The sequence below is a fragment of the Zonotrichia albicollis genome, chromosome 3 (genome assembly GCF_047830755.1).
Source record: "Zonotrichia albicollis isolate bZonAlb1 chromosome 3, bZonAlb1.hap1, whole genome shotgun sequence".
Lineage (NCBI taxonomy): Eukaryota > Metazoa > Chordata > Aves > Passeriformes > Passerellidae > Zonotrichia > Zonotrichia albicollis.
The window spans coordinates 47,878,936-47,895,470 of record NC_133821.1 but is presented as its reverse complement, the minus strand read 5'-3'; the positions used below and the strand labels follow the sequence as shown (position 1 = coordinate 47,895,470).

Below are 16,535 nucleotides of genomic sequence, written 5' to 3'. Positions count from 1 at the left end.
GTCTTCATAGAAATGTTGGGTTCTTTTCTCTGTTTAACCACGGATTTTCTGAAGCCTTGTAGGAACATCTCTGTAGGAATATCCTTCTTTCAGGTGTGATGCTGGTTGAATGATATGCTCAAATCCTGTCTGTATAGGTTGGGATGCAGATGAGCTGTGGATGTGTTGGCATATAGACAGCTCACCACAAAACAGTTAGTTAGGACCAAAGACTTGTTCTCCTGCTAGTGTCACTCCTGCCTGTTGTCACTACAGGTTACACATTGGCTAAGAGCCCTCAGCAGTGCGACCAAGCTGAGGCAAAAAGCCCACAAAAAGGCCACTCCCCCACCGCCCCCTCAGCAGCCCAGGGTGCATGTCCCAGCTGTGCCCTGGAGCCATGTACCTTTTGGCGACTGCCTTTACCCTAGGTGTCTCCCAGCACAGAGGGGAATATGCAGGGCTCCCACCTTCCTCCCAGCTGTGTTCCCATCTGCCCTCCCAATCCCAGCTAAAGGCTACCCTGACTGGCCGGGCAGGCCGGTGCAAACTCCTGAAGGCACTATGGCTGCAATGCCTCCTTGCCTTAGCTGAGCCCCATGGGGCTGGCAGATGTGACAGATGTTGCTGAAATGCATGGGGCACCCTGCACACACCCTGAGGTCTGGGCAGACTTGAGATATCAGCAGCTTTGCCTGGAGGCCAAAGGCACATCATACACTGAACCAAAGTGAGTGGGGCCTCCCAAGTCATGAACAGCAAAAACTAAACCAGAAACAGAAAAGGGCTGAGGGAAGTATTTTTTTTCCTCCAGAAAGGGCATGGGAGGCTGTTAAAAAAGCAATTCTAATAAGGAGTTAGCATTCTCAGGGTCTGTTTTGGGGGTCTGACTTACATAGGAGCATAAATCAGCAGCAGTTTCAATCTGAAGCAGTCCAAGTCTCTGACTGGAAATACAATTGGGACCTAAAGCTGAATACCCAGGACTATATCGAATTAGGTGTGTGGATTGTGTCTTGTTCCCATACTTTCCACCACTGTGATCCTCATCTTTACCTTAACAAAGTGATGTCAAGCAATCTGAGAAAAAACAAACAAAAACATGTCCCACAAAAGAAGAAAGTGCCTTCACATTTCCCAGTATCCAATAGAAATTATTGAGCCTGATTTGGTAATCCATCCAATTCAAGGTTGTTTTCATAGCTACACCATGGCAGGGGGGGGCACAGCACAGGAGAATGATTAACTTAATCCTCCTGCCTTGTTTGTTTGATTCTGCCTCACTCCAGTGCGAGTCAATAAAACTTTGTGCACCAACACAATTTCCAGCACCCGCCATCTGGGCCAAAATGGGGATTAGCAAAGCTGCTTTTCTCTTCCTCTTGTTGCTCAGCTCAGGTAAGAGCCCTTTGCCTTCTGCTTGCCTGGTTGGGACTGGGGCCAAACACCAGCAGGCTCTGTGTGGTGCAGGTAGGTCCCTAAGTCAATGTGTCACTCCTTTCCTGGACAATGATGGGTTTGATGGGGCCTGGCTGCTCAGAAGGAGCTGCTGTTGAGCACAGAGAGAGCTGTGGTTGCCCCAGGGTTGTGCTCATCAGCAACACCACAAAACCAGCTGCCTTGGTGTCTGCATGGGCAACTAATGGCCCCAGGCAGACCTTTCCCATGGCCAGACACGGGCACCCTTGGGAAGCAGCCTGCCAAAGGCTTGTGCAAAACCCACAGCAGTCAGTCAGAAGTTAGCTCTAATTTCAGCAGGCTTTGGATCAAATGCTAAAGGTAAAGTTGTGTTTACTGCCAAGCATTGTTAAGAACAGTGATACTGATTTTCATCCTTTATGAGAGGAGTTTTAAAGCTTTGAAATGGAATATTTAAAACAAAATTAAAAATCAACGGGCTTCTTTATATTCCAACAATTTCACATCTTCTGTTGTCAAACACAATAAAATGCCCTCGTTTTCCTGAGGGCAGTAGGTAGAAATTTACTCCTCAGTAACCTAGATAACCTTTTCCAGGAATATATTCAGAATTCTTTCTTACAGTTCCAAAAGATGATAGGTGTTCCCTTGATGGTAATATATGGATTTCAAGCTTATCTACAAATTCTGTAAATAAATATTCCATATGTAGTATATATTTCAATCAGATTTCAATCAGCTACCGTACTCTCTTGTACTTTGAAATTACATATAATTGCATGGCACTTAAATGACTTTTTAAAAATACTGATAAATACATATCAGCATGGTTTTTATGAGTGTTTAATAGTTCAGGTCAGAATATCAGGGACTTAAGGTCAGAATACCAGGGACATATAATTATATGATTGTAGCAGGTAATAAAAGGAAACTGAGAAAGTGGAGGGTTTATTTGTTCATTGTTATTAGCTCCAGCTGAATTGCTCAAAAGTGATGGTCCACAACTGCCTTAAAGCAAATTTTTATGTTTTCTGGGTTAGTACTGGTCAAATCTGGAATATTGACCAGTATCTTGAATATTCTGTTCAATTACCCTGTGCAATATCTGGGTTTATATATATTTTACTCAGACTAATATACTCCCTGATGCATTTAAAATCTCTTCTATTCTTTTCTTAAGTTTCCACTTTGCAGTGTTTTTCAGGAGACTATCATCACCTTTTCTTTTCTATTATCTAAGTTTCTGCCAATCTGTGCTGACTTTTTTTTATGCATGTCATCCAAATTCCCATGTATTCATTCTCAATCCAACTGTAATAATTCTTTTTCTTATAGTCACTGAAAAGGAATAGTATCCAAAGCAGAGCTCTTTGAAAAAATAATTTTAAGATGAGTAAATAAAGTTTGGAAGGAGTATTTTCTTTTTCTAGTCCCTTGGAACAGTGGCCTCAGTTAAGTTAGGAAAAAATTCAGGAAAGGAAGCACTTGTCTACTAACTCCATCAGGAGAAATTAGCAGGCTAGGCTCTTGGTGCTCTGCATAGCCCTGCTGTAACAGTAGGACTAGATATGGGAAGCCTCAGTGTCAGGGGTTTCGTAAGACATGCAGGTTTTATAGCATTGAGCCAACTCTGCAAAGGGACACAGAAAATGCCCTCAGGCAATGGACAATCTTATTTTTATTAGTGGCCAACATATCTTTTGTGTGAATCTGTGTCATATGGAGTTAGGTGATGAATGGCCCATATGTCATGGGAGTTAGTAACACTGGAGTGATGCTGCAGTGAATTCAGCCCAAATATGAGTAAATGTAAGTGTAAATGAAAAATTCACATTACCTTTGAGCATGCTGTATAAAATTATGAACTTCCTGCATTTGTCAATAATAATCTATATTGAAAAAAAATGAAATAATTAAACCATATGACCAATTAAACTCACTTGTGCAACACTGTAACCTGATGCTGGAGACAGAAATAAACTCTTGTAGAAATTAGAAACAGAAACATAAAATCTTTTTAGACATAGAAAGAAAAAAATTAATTGATAAACTCCACTGTGAGCTACAGTATTTTAGAGGTGTGTTAGAATTATTAGCAGGTAGATAATACAAATCTTATGCATATGTCACTTTCAGATGTAATAATACTAACTGATTTACTAATTTAAAATCTTGGGTTAATTTGTTGCAACATGTAGCCTGACAATTTCATTACTACATCTGCTGAACCCATGGCAATAAAACAATGGTGGGTGTTGTAGAAGGCTGTATAATAACTTTGTGATTGAAGTGTCTTGCTCTAGGGCAAGACATGTTGGGACAAACAGCTAGGCAGTGACCAATGAAGCTGCAGGGATTGCACAATCCACATGACAGGTCAAAATCTCCCATCCACCTAATTCATGCTTCTCTAAAACCTTGATATGGGTATCACTTCCCTTCATCTTTCTCTGGTTGGTGTTGACACCACTTAGTCTCTCTCTTGTTCCCGTTTTTTGCTTTTTCCCATTCTTGTTTCCCATTGCCCCTCACTCTTGTTTCCCATTTTTTGCTTTTTCGCATTCTTGTTTCCCATTCCCCCTCACTCTTGTTTCCCATTTTTTGCTTTTTCCTATTCTTGTTTCCCATTTCCCCTCACTCTTGTTTCCCATTTTTTACTTTTAGCTTCAAACTCATGCATAATCAGAATTGCCTCTATATCTTTCTTCCGCCTCTTTCTTCCCACAACATGTTGCAGTCATTCAGCTGTGATTCTGTCAGGAGACAGAAATAACCTCAGAGTTTATCATCTTTTACCCAGAATTATGCAAAATAAATTGTGTCTTCACCTGTCCAAGCTACATGGAAAATGGGACTGAAATCCAGAGATGATCTTAATTGCAGAACTCTCAATTGTAATGTCTGATTCCTTCCCTTCTAGTGAAAGGAGATATACTGGATGACTATTCAAGAACAGATGGTGTTTGGATATTTACTCGAAATAAACAGTTTTATGAGACAAATGATGAAAAAGAATGTGCAGACAAATGTGAAGCAGAAAGAAATTTTACCTGCAGGTAATTTCTGTTGAATCTTAAAACTGTGCCATTGTGGGTGTCTGCATATCAATGATATGTTCCTACCTTTACTCAGAACCACATCCCCGTTCCGCTGCAGCTCTGCCTACAGCAGTCTCCCATGCTGTGCCTTTAGCTTGTGACTTATCTCCAGCCATAAATTACCACAAGATCAAGGAAAGAGCGGATTTACAACCTACTACTCAATTTATAGTAAATATTCAAGTTCCCATTCTTATCCAACATTACATAGAGAACTGCTTGAGTGTCTCTAGCTGGCTGCTGCTTTGTTTCTCAAGAGTGCAAGATTTCTAGTTCATTGTAGGGACAGTAACTAACCTGAACAGTTAGGATGATGTTGATAATGTTTTGCCAGTGCAGTTTCTAGTTCCCCACACAATAATTTATTCATGAAGTCATATATCCTGAATAAGTGAGCCACTTGAGAGTAGGAGATAACCCTAACCTCTTACTTGTCTAAAATACTGAGTGCAGCATCTGAAAGATAAGAATTAATATGACAGTGCTAGCAAATTAATAATTTATAGAAAAATACTTATAAGTTTAATAATTTGAAATTAATTTAAAATATTACTTCCTATGTCAATATTGCTTCCTTCTCAATTTCAACAGGGCTTTCCTATTCACCAGGAAAAAGCTACAGTGTTTAACACTGGCTGAAAATGCTAAAATGACACTGACATTTGCCAGCACAGACACAGTTCTTTATGAGAAGATAAGTATGTGTACAATAAGATGTAACATATTTAATCATCAAGTCTGTTCTAATGGCATCCTTCTTTTCTCTGCTGCAGTGCTGGAGCAAATCCCTCTATAGGGCAGAACCTCATACAGAATTTGGGGGCCAAACAGGAAGAAGCCACATTACTAAAAATGCTGTTCAAGAGGGATCAAACACCAAGGCCTAGATCCATGGTGGTCTCCATGTGCCGTTTGAACTGGGAAGTTACTTGTTGCCTTCTTCTCAGACCCAGTTATATAGTCTGCATCTCCTCTCCCCAGGTGTCAGATGTGTCCAGCTTTATTATTTAGACAGGCTAAAATAATTTAGGAGGAACCCATTATTTCCCAGCAGATTGGTCTCCTGTCCTTGCTCTAACATTTCAATTTTATATTTTGAGGTTTGGGGAGATTCTTCTTGTGCAAACAAGAAAAGGGAAAAGGAAGGGAAAATCAAGATCACTGCCCTCAACAACTGGAAATTTTTCAGTGTCTGTTGCCAATTAAAGCACCATTGACATGATTTGCATTCTCTGTCTTGGAATCCCACTAGAACAACACCTGGGAGAGTCTGAGGCTAAGATGAATCAAAAGTTTGGGGGCCCTTATGTGACAAGTGCATTTTGATAACTATTTTCTGGCTTAAAGGGATGGCTGGGTGACACCCACACTGCAAGTATGCTTATGAACAATGCCTATCCAAGAATCCACAGCTGCTGCTGAAAGACATTCCTATTTATCCCTGTATTATGATAGTATAAGCCTGCATTATTTTGCACATCAAAAACTTGATATAGCTGTTCTCCTTACTTGATTATATAGCTTTATAACAATGCTTCAGAAATGTTGCTCTTTAGATCTCTAGTAGCTGTAACTAATTTAAAATACATTATAGAATGTCTTCAGGCACAAGAGGTTCAAAACATGAGTAAAACATGGTCCATCATGTACAGATGAGCCTCAGTTTTATCTGCAGATCTTCATCACCAATGAATGTTGTAACACCACTGAATTTACAAATTTGATTCCGTTTCAGTTTACCTTATGCAGTGTAAAAGAGGGATTGGGACAGACTACAGAGGAACAGAAGCCAAGACTCAGAGGGGTATTCCATGCCAGAAGTGGGCAGAAAAAATACCCCACAAACCAAAGTAGGTCCCTATTTACATTTCTTTCTGCTGTTCTGAACCTTTTCCAGGTTTCCTCATCTTCATATATATACACAGATTTATAGTGCAAGTTATCACATCCTGTTGTCAGGTGACTATTAAAAACAGATTTATCTTTATCTGTCTTGTTATTTTGACTCTACTGCAATGATCTGGATAAAGAAAGGATGCATTGTCAGCTAGAGAAGTTGTGTCTAAATGTGAGGTGTCTTAAGCAGATTAAATGCTCCTCTCAACACAATGAAGATTTTTGCTATTGGTAACAGTGGGGTCAGAATTACTCTCCTCTATATAAAGTGATATTTGTCCAGCTTTAGGCTACTCCTACCTGCCATACAGACAGTAAAAAAGAAAAGTTGAGAAAAGTATCCAAGGACCAAATGGATCTGGCTAGGTGGAGTCTTCTCAGGGCTGGCTGCCATTGGGTTCACTGAAGCAAGTGGGGAAGCAGAGGTCCTGTGTCCTCTCATCTATGCTGAAGGGTTTTTTTAAAAATTATTTTGCTTTTATTCTAATTAAATACACTCGGATACTCTTGTTCAGATAATTTTAAAGTAATTTCATCTTCTTTGTGAAGAATGCTGTAGGAAGAAGCCTAGCTTCACTTGCTTCAGATCTCGATGACACCTAGTTGTGTTTGATGAGTACTCTAGAAATACACAACTTTTAAAGCAACTCCATTAAGACAAACACATGACAGAGCCATAGGTTGCAGTGAGCTCATTAGATCAATTGGATGCACGTATTAAAAACAATAATTGTCCTTTGAGACTGTCATTGTCCTTACAGGCTGTAAGCTCACTTCTTTGTGGCAATTGGGGCTAGGGAGAAAGCTACTAATAATTGTAGTTAGGAATGATTTTTCAGTTTTCATTTATGGCTTACAATGGACAATCAGTTTCTCTCATTTTTACTCTGAATGAATAAAATTCCTTGCTAGCTGAGCAGGTTGAACTTTTCCCTTCCACGCCACTAAAGTACTGGCATTAAAATAGAAATTTAATACTATTACAGTTATACACCTGAAAAACACCCCAATGCAGGGTTGGAAGAAAATTACTGCAGGAACCCTGATGCAGATGAAAATGGACCCTGGTGTTACACAACAGATCCTGCTGTGAGATTTGATTACTGTGCCATCCCAGAGTGTGAGGACCAGGTCATGCACACTGGAGAAGGTATATTTACTTTTCAGAGAAGGGATGTTCAAGGTAATATTATTCCTGCTACTTTTTTATGCTTTATTTCTACAGATTTTTTCAAACTAGAATTTAAATCAAGATGAACTTGAGAAGTTCTCAACAGAGAGGTTTTTTTCCTAATTGGCTTGAGTTATCAAAGTTATTTTGTAAATATGGAAGAACTAAATTTGCTGATATTGTTTGCTTTATCTTTATTTGTCTTGCTACATTTTACTCTACTGGCAGAGAACTGCAGAGATCTGGATAAGGACTATTATTGCTCTTACAGCAGTAATTTATTTAATTGTAACAAGGGTAAAGACTGACCAAAGTGCTGTGTGACACACTGAACTCCCCTTGCTAACAGTACATACAGATACATGACAAATTCCTCCCTGCAAGAGAAACATACTCCTGAAGCATTATTAATTTGGCCAGGCTGTAATGCACAGCTTTCTGAATTCCTTTCAGTGTTAGCTGGAGCAAACCCTACTCATCCTTTCAGCATAATCCTCCATGAATAGGCTGGGGTGTTCCTTGCTTCTTTTCCTTCTGCCTAGGACCTCAGGGGGAGTGCATGCAGTGTAATGGCGAGGATTACCGCGGAGAAGTTTCCAGAACAGAGTCTGGACTGGAGTGCCAGCGCTGGGATGTGCAAGAGCCTCATATGCATGGATTTATCCTGAAACAGTGAGTGACACTCAGCACCAAATTGATTCCCACAGAGCCTGGGAGAGCCTGCCTGCAGACAGCCTCATTGCTGCATGTGGCTGTTGCTGACTCCCAAGTTTCTCTCCATTTTCAATGTACAGCTATCCAGGGAAGGATCTGAAGATGAATTATTGCCGCAATCCTGATGGTGAACTTCGGCCCTGGTGTTTCACTACCAACCCGAATAAACGCTGGGAATATTGCAACATTCCTCGGTGCGGTGAGTCTGATTTCCTGAGATCACTCCACAGGGTAGCTCATTAATATTATGCAAGGAGGGGAAAGAAAAGAAACCACAGTTCTGAGTAACCTACAGGTATCTCTGTGAATCAGGGAAAGTGCACATTAATAAGCAGAATCACTCATTAAACTTCAATTACGTAAAATCATGTATGGTCAGTGAGGATGAAGGTGTCACAAAGTGAAATATGGCCAAAGATGTTATGGGAAACCTTAATTTGTCTTTAACCATTTTACTTTTCAACTTACCTGGGAGGCAGGACATTAAGGTTAAATCAGGTGGTGGTTTACTGCTGATCTGCTAACTCACAGAAATCATCTAAATTACCATGTGGCTATACTGTGATATTTTACCTGGGTCTGATCTGCACAGCCAGTGCTGCCTTTTTCCTAGCGAGGTATGAATCCTGAGAAACAGGTTCATGCCTCAGGAGAAAAATCTGGTCTATCAGTGAGCTAGCTTAATCCATTAAATTGAGCACACTAAATCTGGATATTTCCAAGGCATTGAATAAAGAGGTAACATTCCCTATTGTAGAAGTGGATTGCACTTTGAGAAAAAACAATTATAAGTGTGTTTTTTCTCTCTAGAATTGTTTTCTAATGTATCTGCACTTGCCAGTGCTCTAAGCAGTGGTGTGTGTTTGCTAGATGTGGTTCTCTTAGCATGCTCAATTTCTGATGGCAGAATAACTATTTATAGACTTTTGTATGATAAATTGTGACAATTACCATAGCATTTCCATCCTGCACTTAAAACTTAAAGTTTAAAGAACATAGCAACCTTTTAGGGTCACACTCATGTCCTTGGGGAATTCTGTATATTATAAGTATGTGCTGTAAGTTCATTTTCCATTTGCCCTCTGCAGGTTCTATGCCTCTGATCATTACTCTTGTTTTCTTTGCTGTTCCCCACATGGCAGACCATTTCACTTTCTTTCTTTTTTTTCACTATTCCTTCTGTCCCTCTTCCCCAATACACTGACTGCAGAGGTTCAGCTCTGAAGGCTGCTCTGCTTTCTCTCTCAATTTCTTCTTGGTCCTTTCTGCCCTTCCACACTACCTGTGTGTATTGTATTGAGTACTGTATTATTGTAATACAACACTCAATGAAACTCCATCTCACTTGGGTTTACAAGACTGTGCAAGACTACTCTGCCTTTCCTGCTCTGCTCTCAGGGGACAGTAGGCACAGGGTCTGGCTCAACCCAGCCAAGTTATTTACTGGCTGCTGTAAAAGGGCAGACACAGGACATCCATCTGGCAGTCTGGAGGCCCATAAAAATGTCCTCCTTGATTTTGACATGGCTTTTAACCAGTGTAACCTCTGCTGAAATAAAAAAAAATACATCTTCAACATTACAGAAACAAAGGCATTCATGTATTTTTGAAAGCATTACTTAACAGTATTTTCCTCCCCTTCCCTTTTTTTTTTTTTTTCTTTTCCTGTTACAGCTACACCCCCATCAGTCTCTGGCCTGGACTCCCAGTGTCTTTCAGGCAGAGGAGAAGACTATCGAGGAAGGATAGCCATCACTGAGTCGGGAAATGCCTGTCAACACTGGAACACGCAGTTTCCTCACAAGCATGGCTGGGTTCCTGACAGATACCCCTGCAAGTATGCTGAGCCTCATCAGTCTAACAAATACCAAAGAACAGTTGTTCCCTATCAATCCACATGCAGAGGCAAGAGGAAGAAAGGTTTTCTTCATTTATGCTGTTAAGTTGTAATTCTCACTCTTTGTCAGTGCTCATTACTTCTGTTCAGGTCTTGCTCTTCATATATTTTCTGCCTCTCTGTTTATTCTCATGTATTTTTCTCACTTGTCTCCTCCACATCCCACAGCAGAGCTATAGTTAGTTCACTACTTTTATGTTAAAAATCCTTTGGCTGTGTTTTGGCACATCTTCAATGCATTGCTCTTCTGAAGAGTGATGCTCCAAGGACAACATACTCCCATACCTTGTGCTCCGAGGAGGTCAGAGGAGCTGGCTTTGCAGAGCATTACTGATGTGCAGGAATAGCTGGAACTGACCTGGTTTATAGCTCTGTAGTTTTCCTGCAAGTTTTCCTAGGGAGCTGGAACCCTGTCCGCTCTCACAGGGCAGAAAGCAGCGTGCACCAGTGCTCCTATGTACACATTCCAGCCTTGCCTGGGTCTTACTGCAATCTCAGGGATATCAGTGCCTTGTGTTTTGAAGTCAGCTCTCATTTGCTGCATCGTGACCTCAACAACAAGAGCAGAAAGTGTAAGCATTGGAGAAGTTCTTCCTATATCTTCAGTATTCAGACTGTGAAGTTAAAGACCACTGATTAGTCCCAAAGGAGTGATGCATGGGTTAATCAATCTCCAAAAGGAATAAATACACCACTGAGCTGAATTCTGCATGCAGTAGTTGTTAATAGTCATGCACACAACTCTTCTGGATTTCTGTGATTGGTTTAAAGTCTGTGTTCCTGTCTCTTGTTTTAAGGGGCTTAGAGGAAAACTACTGTAGAAACCCTGATGGAGAGAAGAAGCCTTGGTGCTACACCACCAACAGCAACATTAGATGGGAATATTGCACAATTCCTCCCTGTGACAGAACAGAAGAAGGGATTGCTGGTATGAATAGTGGACTGTAATTGAGATAAGGACTTCAAACCAGTGAAAGATTCATTGTTTCATATTATAAATGTGCTTAATTTTTTTTTTCAGTCACTTTGTCACTCTTAATGTTTGTCTGCCTGGCATGTTGCAAAATCTGCCAAATATTAAACTTTGAGTGGTTAGGGAAATACAGTGAAAGATACAAATCACAAGCTGAACTCAATAGAAGAATTATAAGATGAAAGATATTTATGTTTTTATATTACTTTCTTCCCAAAAGTAGGCCAATTATAGCAAATTCATTGAAAAATAAAAAGGTTTAAAGGGATGAAAAATTGCTAAACAAAATTAACTCCTAGTTTTGGAAGTTAGCCACAAATGAGAGGATAAGAGTTTCCAATGTAATCACATTGATCACAAATTTAATCACATTAAAAATCACATTGAAACATTCATTCATTTAAGCATAAAATTAACAAGAAAGTCTTAGCACTATCATAAGGATAATAGAGAGACTGAAGTTTAACATAATGTCTGTTTGAGAAATATCATGGGCAAAATCACCAGTATCTAATCTTTGAAGATTTTGCATGAGAACTTTCTTATCTTTAATTCTGACATGTTCACTTATGCCAAAATGAAACTGGTGAACCCTTCACTGAAAAACATCTGACATAAGATGTTAAAACTGTGAAAGGTTAAAACTGTGAAAGTTTTCTCAGCATCTTTGGAAATGTCCTTCTGCTGCAGGTGTGATGACTTCACTGGATACTGTCTACATAAACGAGTTGTTAATTTTTGTCATCCTGTGTGTTTGAGGCTTTCTTGTGCCTGCTCAGTAAGACCATTAAAATCACGATGCCTAAGACCAGTTTCTGTTGTTTGCTGCAGATGTGCCGGTACAAGCTCCCCTAACAGAGGAGTGCTACCGAGGCAAAGGGCAGAGTTATCGTGGCACAGCTTCTGTCACTGTATCAGGGAAGAAGTGCCAGGCCTGGAGCTCCATGTTCCCACACAGGCACATAAAAACCCCGGAGAAATTCCCGGACGCGTACGTTTATCTCATCTTTTCTCACTTTCTCTGGCAATAACTGCTGCTGGTTGTATTATCTTTGCACAGCTATGCTTTAAAACATTGCTAGGGAAAATATTGATCAAAGAGAACTTTTCTAATGTATAGAAATGCTTTCTGTTAGTCTCATCTGTAAGAATTGTGTTTTCTTGTTATCTAAATTCTGAGTAAAATACAACTGTGTCCCTTACTCTTAAATATGATCTTCGACCAACACCAGGAGGCTTGCATCAAGAGACAAGGCATCTACTGAAATATGTGTTTAGCTTATGAATTTGAGACTTGCTGTTGTGGCCTTTCTAATGATTTAATCTGGGGAGGACACATCATTTATGATACAAAACACACAGTCAGATAGGTCATGCTTAGAAATGCCAACTAAGTGTTCTTTGCAGTTGGAACTGGGCACCCAGAATTGTGTGCACTGAAATTTCCCCTTGATTTACCTTCTTCAGATTAGCAAAACTGTACCAGGAATGACTGGAGCAGTGACAAGCTAACCAAAATCACTAATGTGCCAGTTTTTAGTAAGGGCAGGAGAGCAAAAGGATTACAGGAGCAATTGTGAGGAAATTCATCATGCTTAGTGGATTATAAGCAGGAAGATTGATACTTTTCTAACTTTTTGCCCATTTTATGTTGTCACCCTAAATAATTTGAAATTTTCAGTTCTAACTGGAATATCCTCAGAGGGGATGATATCTTTCAAAAGCATTTTAGAAAATTAGAATCAAGCTGGGAAAATGTGAAATTCATGTGTTCTGTCATATTTAGAGAAAAAGTATTTCAGTTATTTTTTATTCTGAGACCATGCTGTGATTTAGGAGGGGGAAATACTACAACTCTGCAAATTATTGAAAAGAGAAATTCTACTTGCCCATGCCCCAGGCAAGCACAGACATGGGATTCCTCTCACTGAAGTCAGTAGAGGACTACCCCATTCAGTAGAAATGGGGTTTTGGGGCATAAGAGGGGATCAATTGCATAAGCATTTGTTTGCCATTTTTGTGAATATGAGAAGGAACTTTTAACATTTAAAAATTTTTTGAAAAGCCTAAGTTCCCCATAATAGTATGAATTTTCTTGCATATTTATTACTAATTTACACATTCTGACAATTGTGTATGCTAACATACACCAACTTGTAAATTTTTTTAATTGCCATGTGGGGTAATTATTTAGGTACTAATACATTGAAATATTATAGCCAGATATAAACCAGTAGTTGAATTGTTTCCTTATGCATAAATATATTCAGGATTCCAATGCACATGTGAAATACAACTCTTCACTAGCATCACAACCACAGATGTGCTTGTTGGTCATAGGATATCTGGCCATAAGTTAAACCAATAAATCTATTTATTTGTACATAGTAGATGTACATAGTACATTCTTTTGTCAAGATATTCCTGTGCTTACTTTCAGTCTTATGCAGCATGACTTTGTTTGTGCAGGGATTTGAGGGAAAACTATTGTAGAAACCCAGATGGTGACAGCAGCCCGTGGTGTTTCACCACTGACCCCAACACGATATGGGAGTACTGCAATCTCCAGAGGTGTGATGATCATGCACAAGAGCCTGCATCGAATGCCTCCCCTGGAATGATGGAACAAAACACTGGCTGGACTACACCCACCACATCTGGTAACAGCTGGCTATAACCATCACCTCCTGTAGTGCCTATGGTAAATAGCAACCTATCAAAATTATTCTTGAGTCTCATGGTTTAACCACAGCCAGAAACTAAGTACCGTGCAGCTGCTCACTCATTCCCCCATCCCTTCTTAATGGGAAGGAGAGTTTTTTAAAAAGTAAGATTCATGAGATAAGAAAGGTTTAATAATTGAAACAAAATTATGTACAATAACTATAATAATAATAGCAGCAATAATAATAGTAATAATTGTCATGAAAACACAAGAGAGAGACAAAACCCAAGGAACAAAAGTGATGCACAATACAATTGCTGACCAATGCCCAGCCTGTCCCTGAGCAGCAATTAGTGGCTCCATCCAGTGCATGTAATGCTTAAGCATGTTGTTCTACGGGATGGAACATCCCTGTGCCCAGGCCAGGTCAGCTGTCCTGGCCAGGCTTCTGCCCAGCTTCTTGTGCCCCTCCTCACTGGCAGAGAAGGGGAAACTGAAAAGCCCTTGAGTCAGAGTAAGCACTACTTAGTAACAACCAAAATATCTGTGTGTTGTAATTGTTATTCTGATATTAAACCTAAAACACGGCACTCTACCAGCTACTAAGAAGAAAATTAACTCTATCTAAGCCAAAACCAGGACACTGACTAGGCTTGCAATGTAACAATTACATCCCTCCTGCAGCTCTCTGATCTGTACTGCTGCATTTTGCAGCAAGCACTTTGTATATCTCCTGTAGCCTATGTCCTTTTACAGTGCATTCTGAAGGAATTCACCTTTTTCATTTAGGTGAACAAGAGGAAAAAAGACTTTTCTCTAGCTGTGTGCTACTGAAATATGTGACTCTTATTATCATAAGAATTTTGCTTGTGTTGTGCTTTAGGGTGACCTTAGCTTGTATTGTTCAAAGGCAGATTTGTTTTGCAAAATTAGATAAATGAAGTTTTGCTCTGTCCTGTTTTGTTACTTCCTTAATTAACAGCTCACATTGGTCAAAGGTGGCAGGGTTGAACAAAAGGCACATTTCTAAATTTAGTTGAGTGCTCTTCTTACATGTAGCAGAAAAGAAGTACCCATAGCAAAGTCCTTGTTAGCAAAAGTTGCTCCTTCAGTCTAATGGGCGGCTGAAATATGCTTCTCTCATGAAAGTGCTTACTGATACCAATTCAGCAAAAATCTTGAAGTCTTTCCTGATATTTACAATAGGTTACAGAAAATGCTTAGCCTAAAGTTCCTTGATATCAATATATAATCACCCTGGATTTTTGAATGGAAGTGTTTAAAATCATTAATTTTGTGGTGAACTTACTTTGGGAAGCATAGATAACTCTCGGGTAAGAATAATCTAACTTTGACTATAAGCAGGTAAATGCATATAATTTGGACTTTCAAGGCTCAGAAATAGTTTCAGAAGCTCAATGTTTCTGCATGAAGCCTAAGAACTGAGGTATACACAGCATTTTTTCCTTAACTCACACAGTCAACCAGAAAAGCAGGAAAATTGTGTAAAGTAATATCTTACTCATCTTAGCCCAATGGTGTGAATATCCCACTCACCTGAAGCAAAGCTTGTAATATACTGAATATACAGTATATATACTGTAATATACTGACTTAGAGACTGTGGGCAGTGTGTTCATTGGTAGAGTCAAAAATCATCAGACAGAGATATTCATATCCTGCTATGCCTGCATTTCAAGGAATTTAAAGCATTCAAGCAGTTAAATTATTTGTCCAAATCACATAGATCAGGGACATGGAAAATTAGGAAATTTTCATTTTTGTGTGTATAATTGATGTCACAGTGATCTGGGGATGAACTCACACCCATGACTCGTGGATCTTCAGACCAAGAGCATGGCCTGGATGCTTAGAGACAAGGGGTTTTTCACTCCCAATTATTTTATTCCAGCAGGTCTAATAAAACACTTTCTCTCTCTGCAGTCCTGGTGTCAGTCACATTTTAAAGCCTTTGGAGCTACAATATTATTCCTGCCAGTGTTTTGCTGTTTGCATGCCTAGTGTCCCCATTACTAGAGAAGTTACTTCATATTTTCTTTTCCTCCCTAGGCTGAAGTTGGAGGATCTCTGGTCTGCCAAGAGAACAAATTTGTCCAGTATGGAGTCACCCCTTGGGGACTGGGCTGTACACAGCCATCAAAGCTGGGTTTTGCCCAAATTCCTGGTTTCGTTTCTTGAATTAAGAATGCAGTAGCTTCCCACTGAATCTGGATGCAGGCTAATTTTTCTGGAAAGCAGTCCCTGTGTCAGAAACAATATTCCAAGTATGGTTTTATGACTGGTTTTAAAAAGTATGTAATAATTCAAAGGAATCCTCAATAAATACCACTACTGGCTGAGTGTAAGCAGCTATTGCAAAGCAGTAGCCAAGCTGAGCAATTGTTACTGTCTGTCAGAGTGTCCCTGTTGTACCTGTGTGATTCAACATGGTTGCATGTGACAGCAGCTGTAACTTCACCCCTGTTACACCCCAAATACTTAATCCAGGAATTAAATTAAAGGTTCCTTTACACTAGTGGGTACAAAGAGAAATCCCAACCAGATACTCTCAAGAGGTGAAAAATCACACAAGAGCTTATTGGCAAAAACATAGAAAATAAAGGGACTTTGGCAAAAGGATTAGATATTACACCATATTCACTTATCATAGCATTACTTAGCATTAATTTAGTACTTAGCATTTACTTAGCCCATTTCACCTA

The 16,535-nt window shown here is 39.6% G+C and overlaps 1 protein-coding gene across 1 annotated transcript; it reads left to right on the top strand.

Annotated features, from left to right (window-relative positions):
* The first annotated feature begins 1,230 nt into the window (after positions 1-1,230).
* On the top strand, positions 1,231-16,195 carry LOC102075350 (plasminogen-like). Its single transcript, XM_005486495.2, has 12 exons — positions 1,231-1,377; positions 4,319-4,454; positions 5,088-5,194; positions 6,232-6,346; positions 7,379-7,542; positions 8,106-8,235; positions 8,358-8,476; positions 9,952-10,114; positions 10,972-11,102; positions 11,979-12,138; positions 13,617-13,848; positions 15,883-16,195. Exons 1-11 carry the CDS (start codon positions 1,329-1,331, stop codon positions 13,822-13,824), a joined length of 1,482 nt encoding a protein of 493 aa, XP_005486552.1. The 5' UTR covers positions 1,231-1,328; the 3' UTR covers positions 13,825-13,848; positions 15,883-16,195.
* Positions 16,196-16,535: the final 340 nt, after the last annotated feature.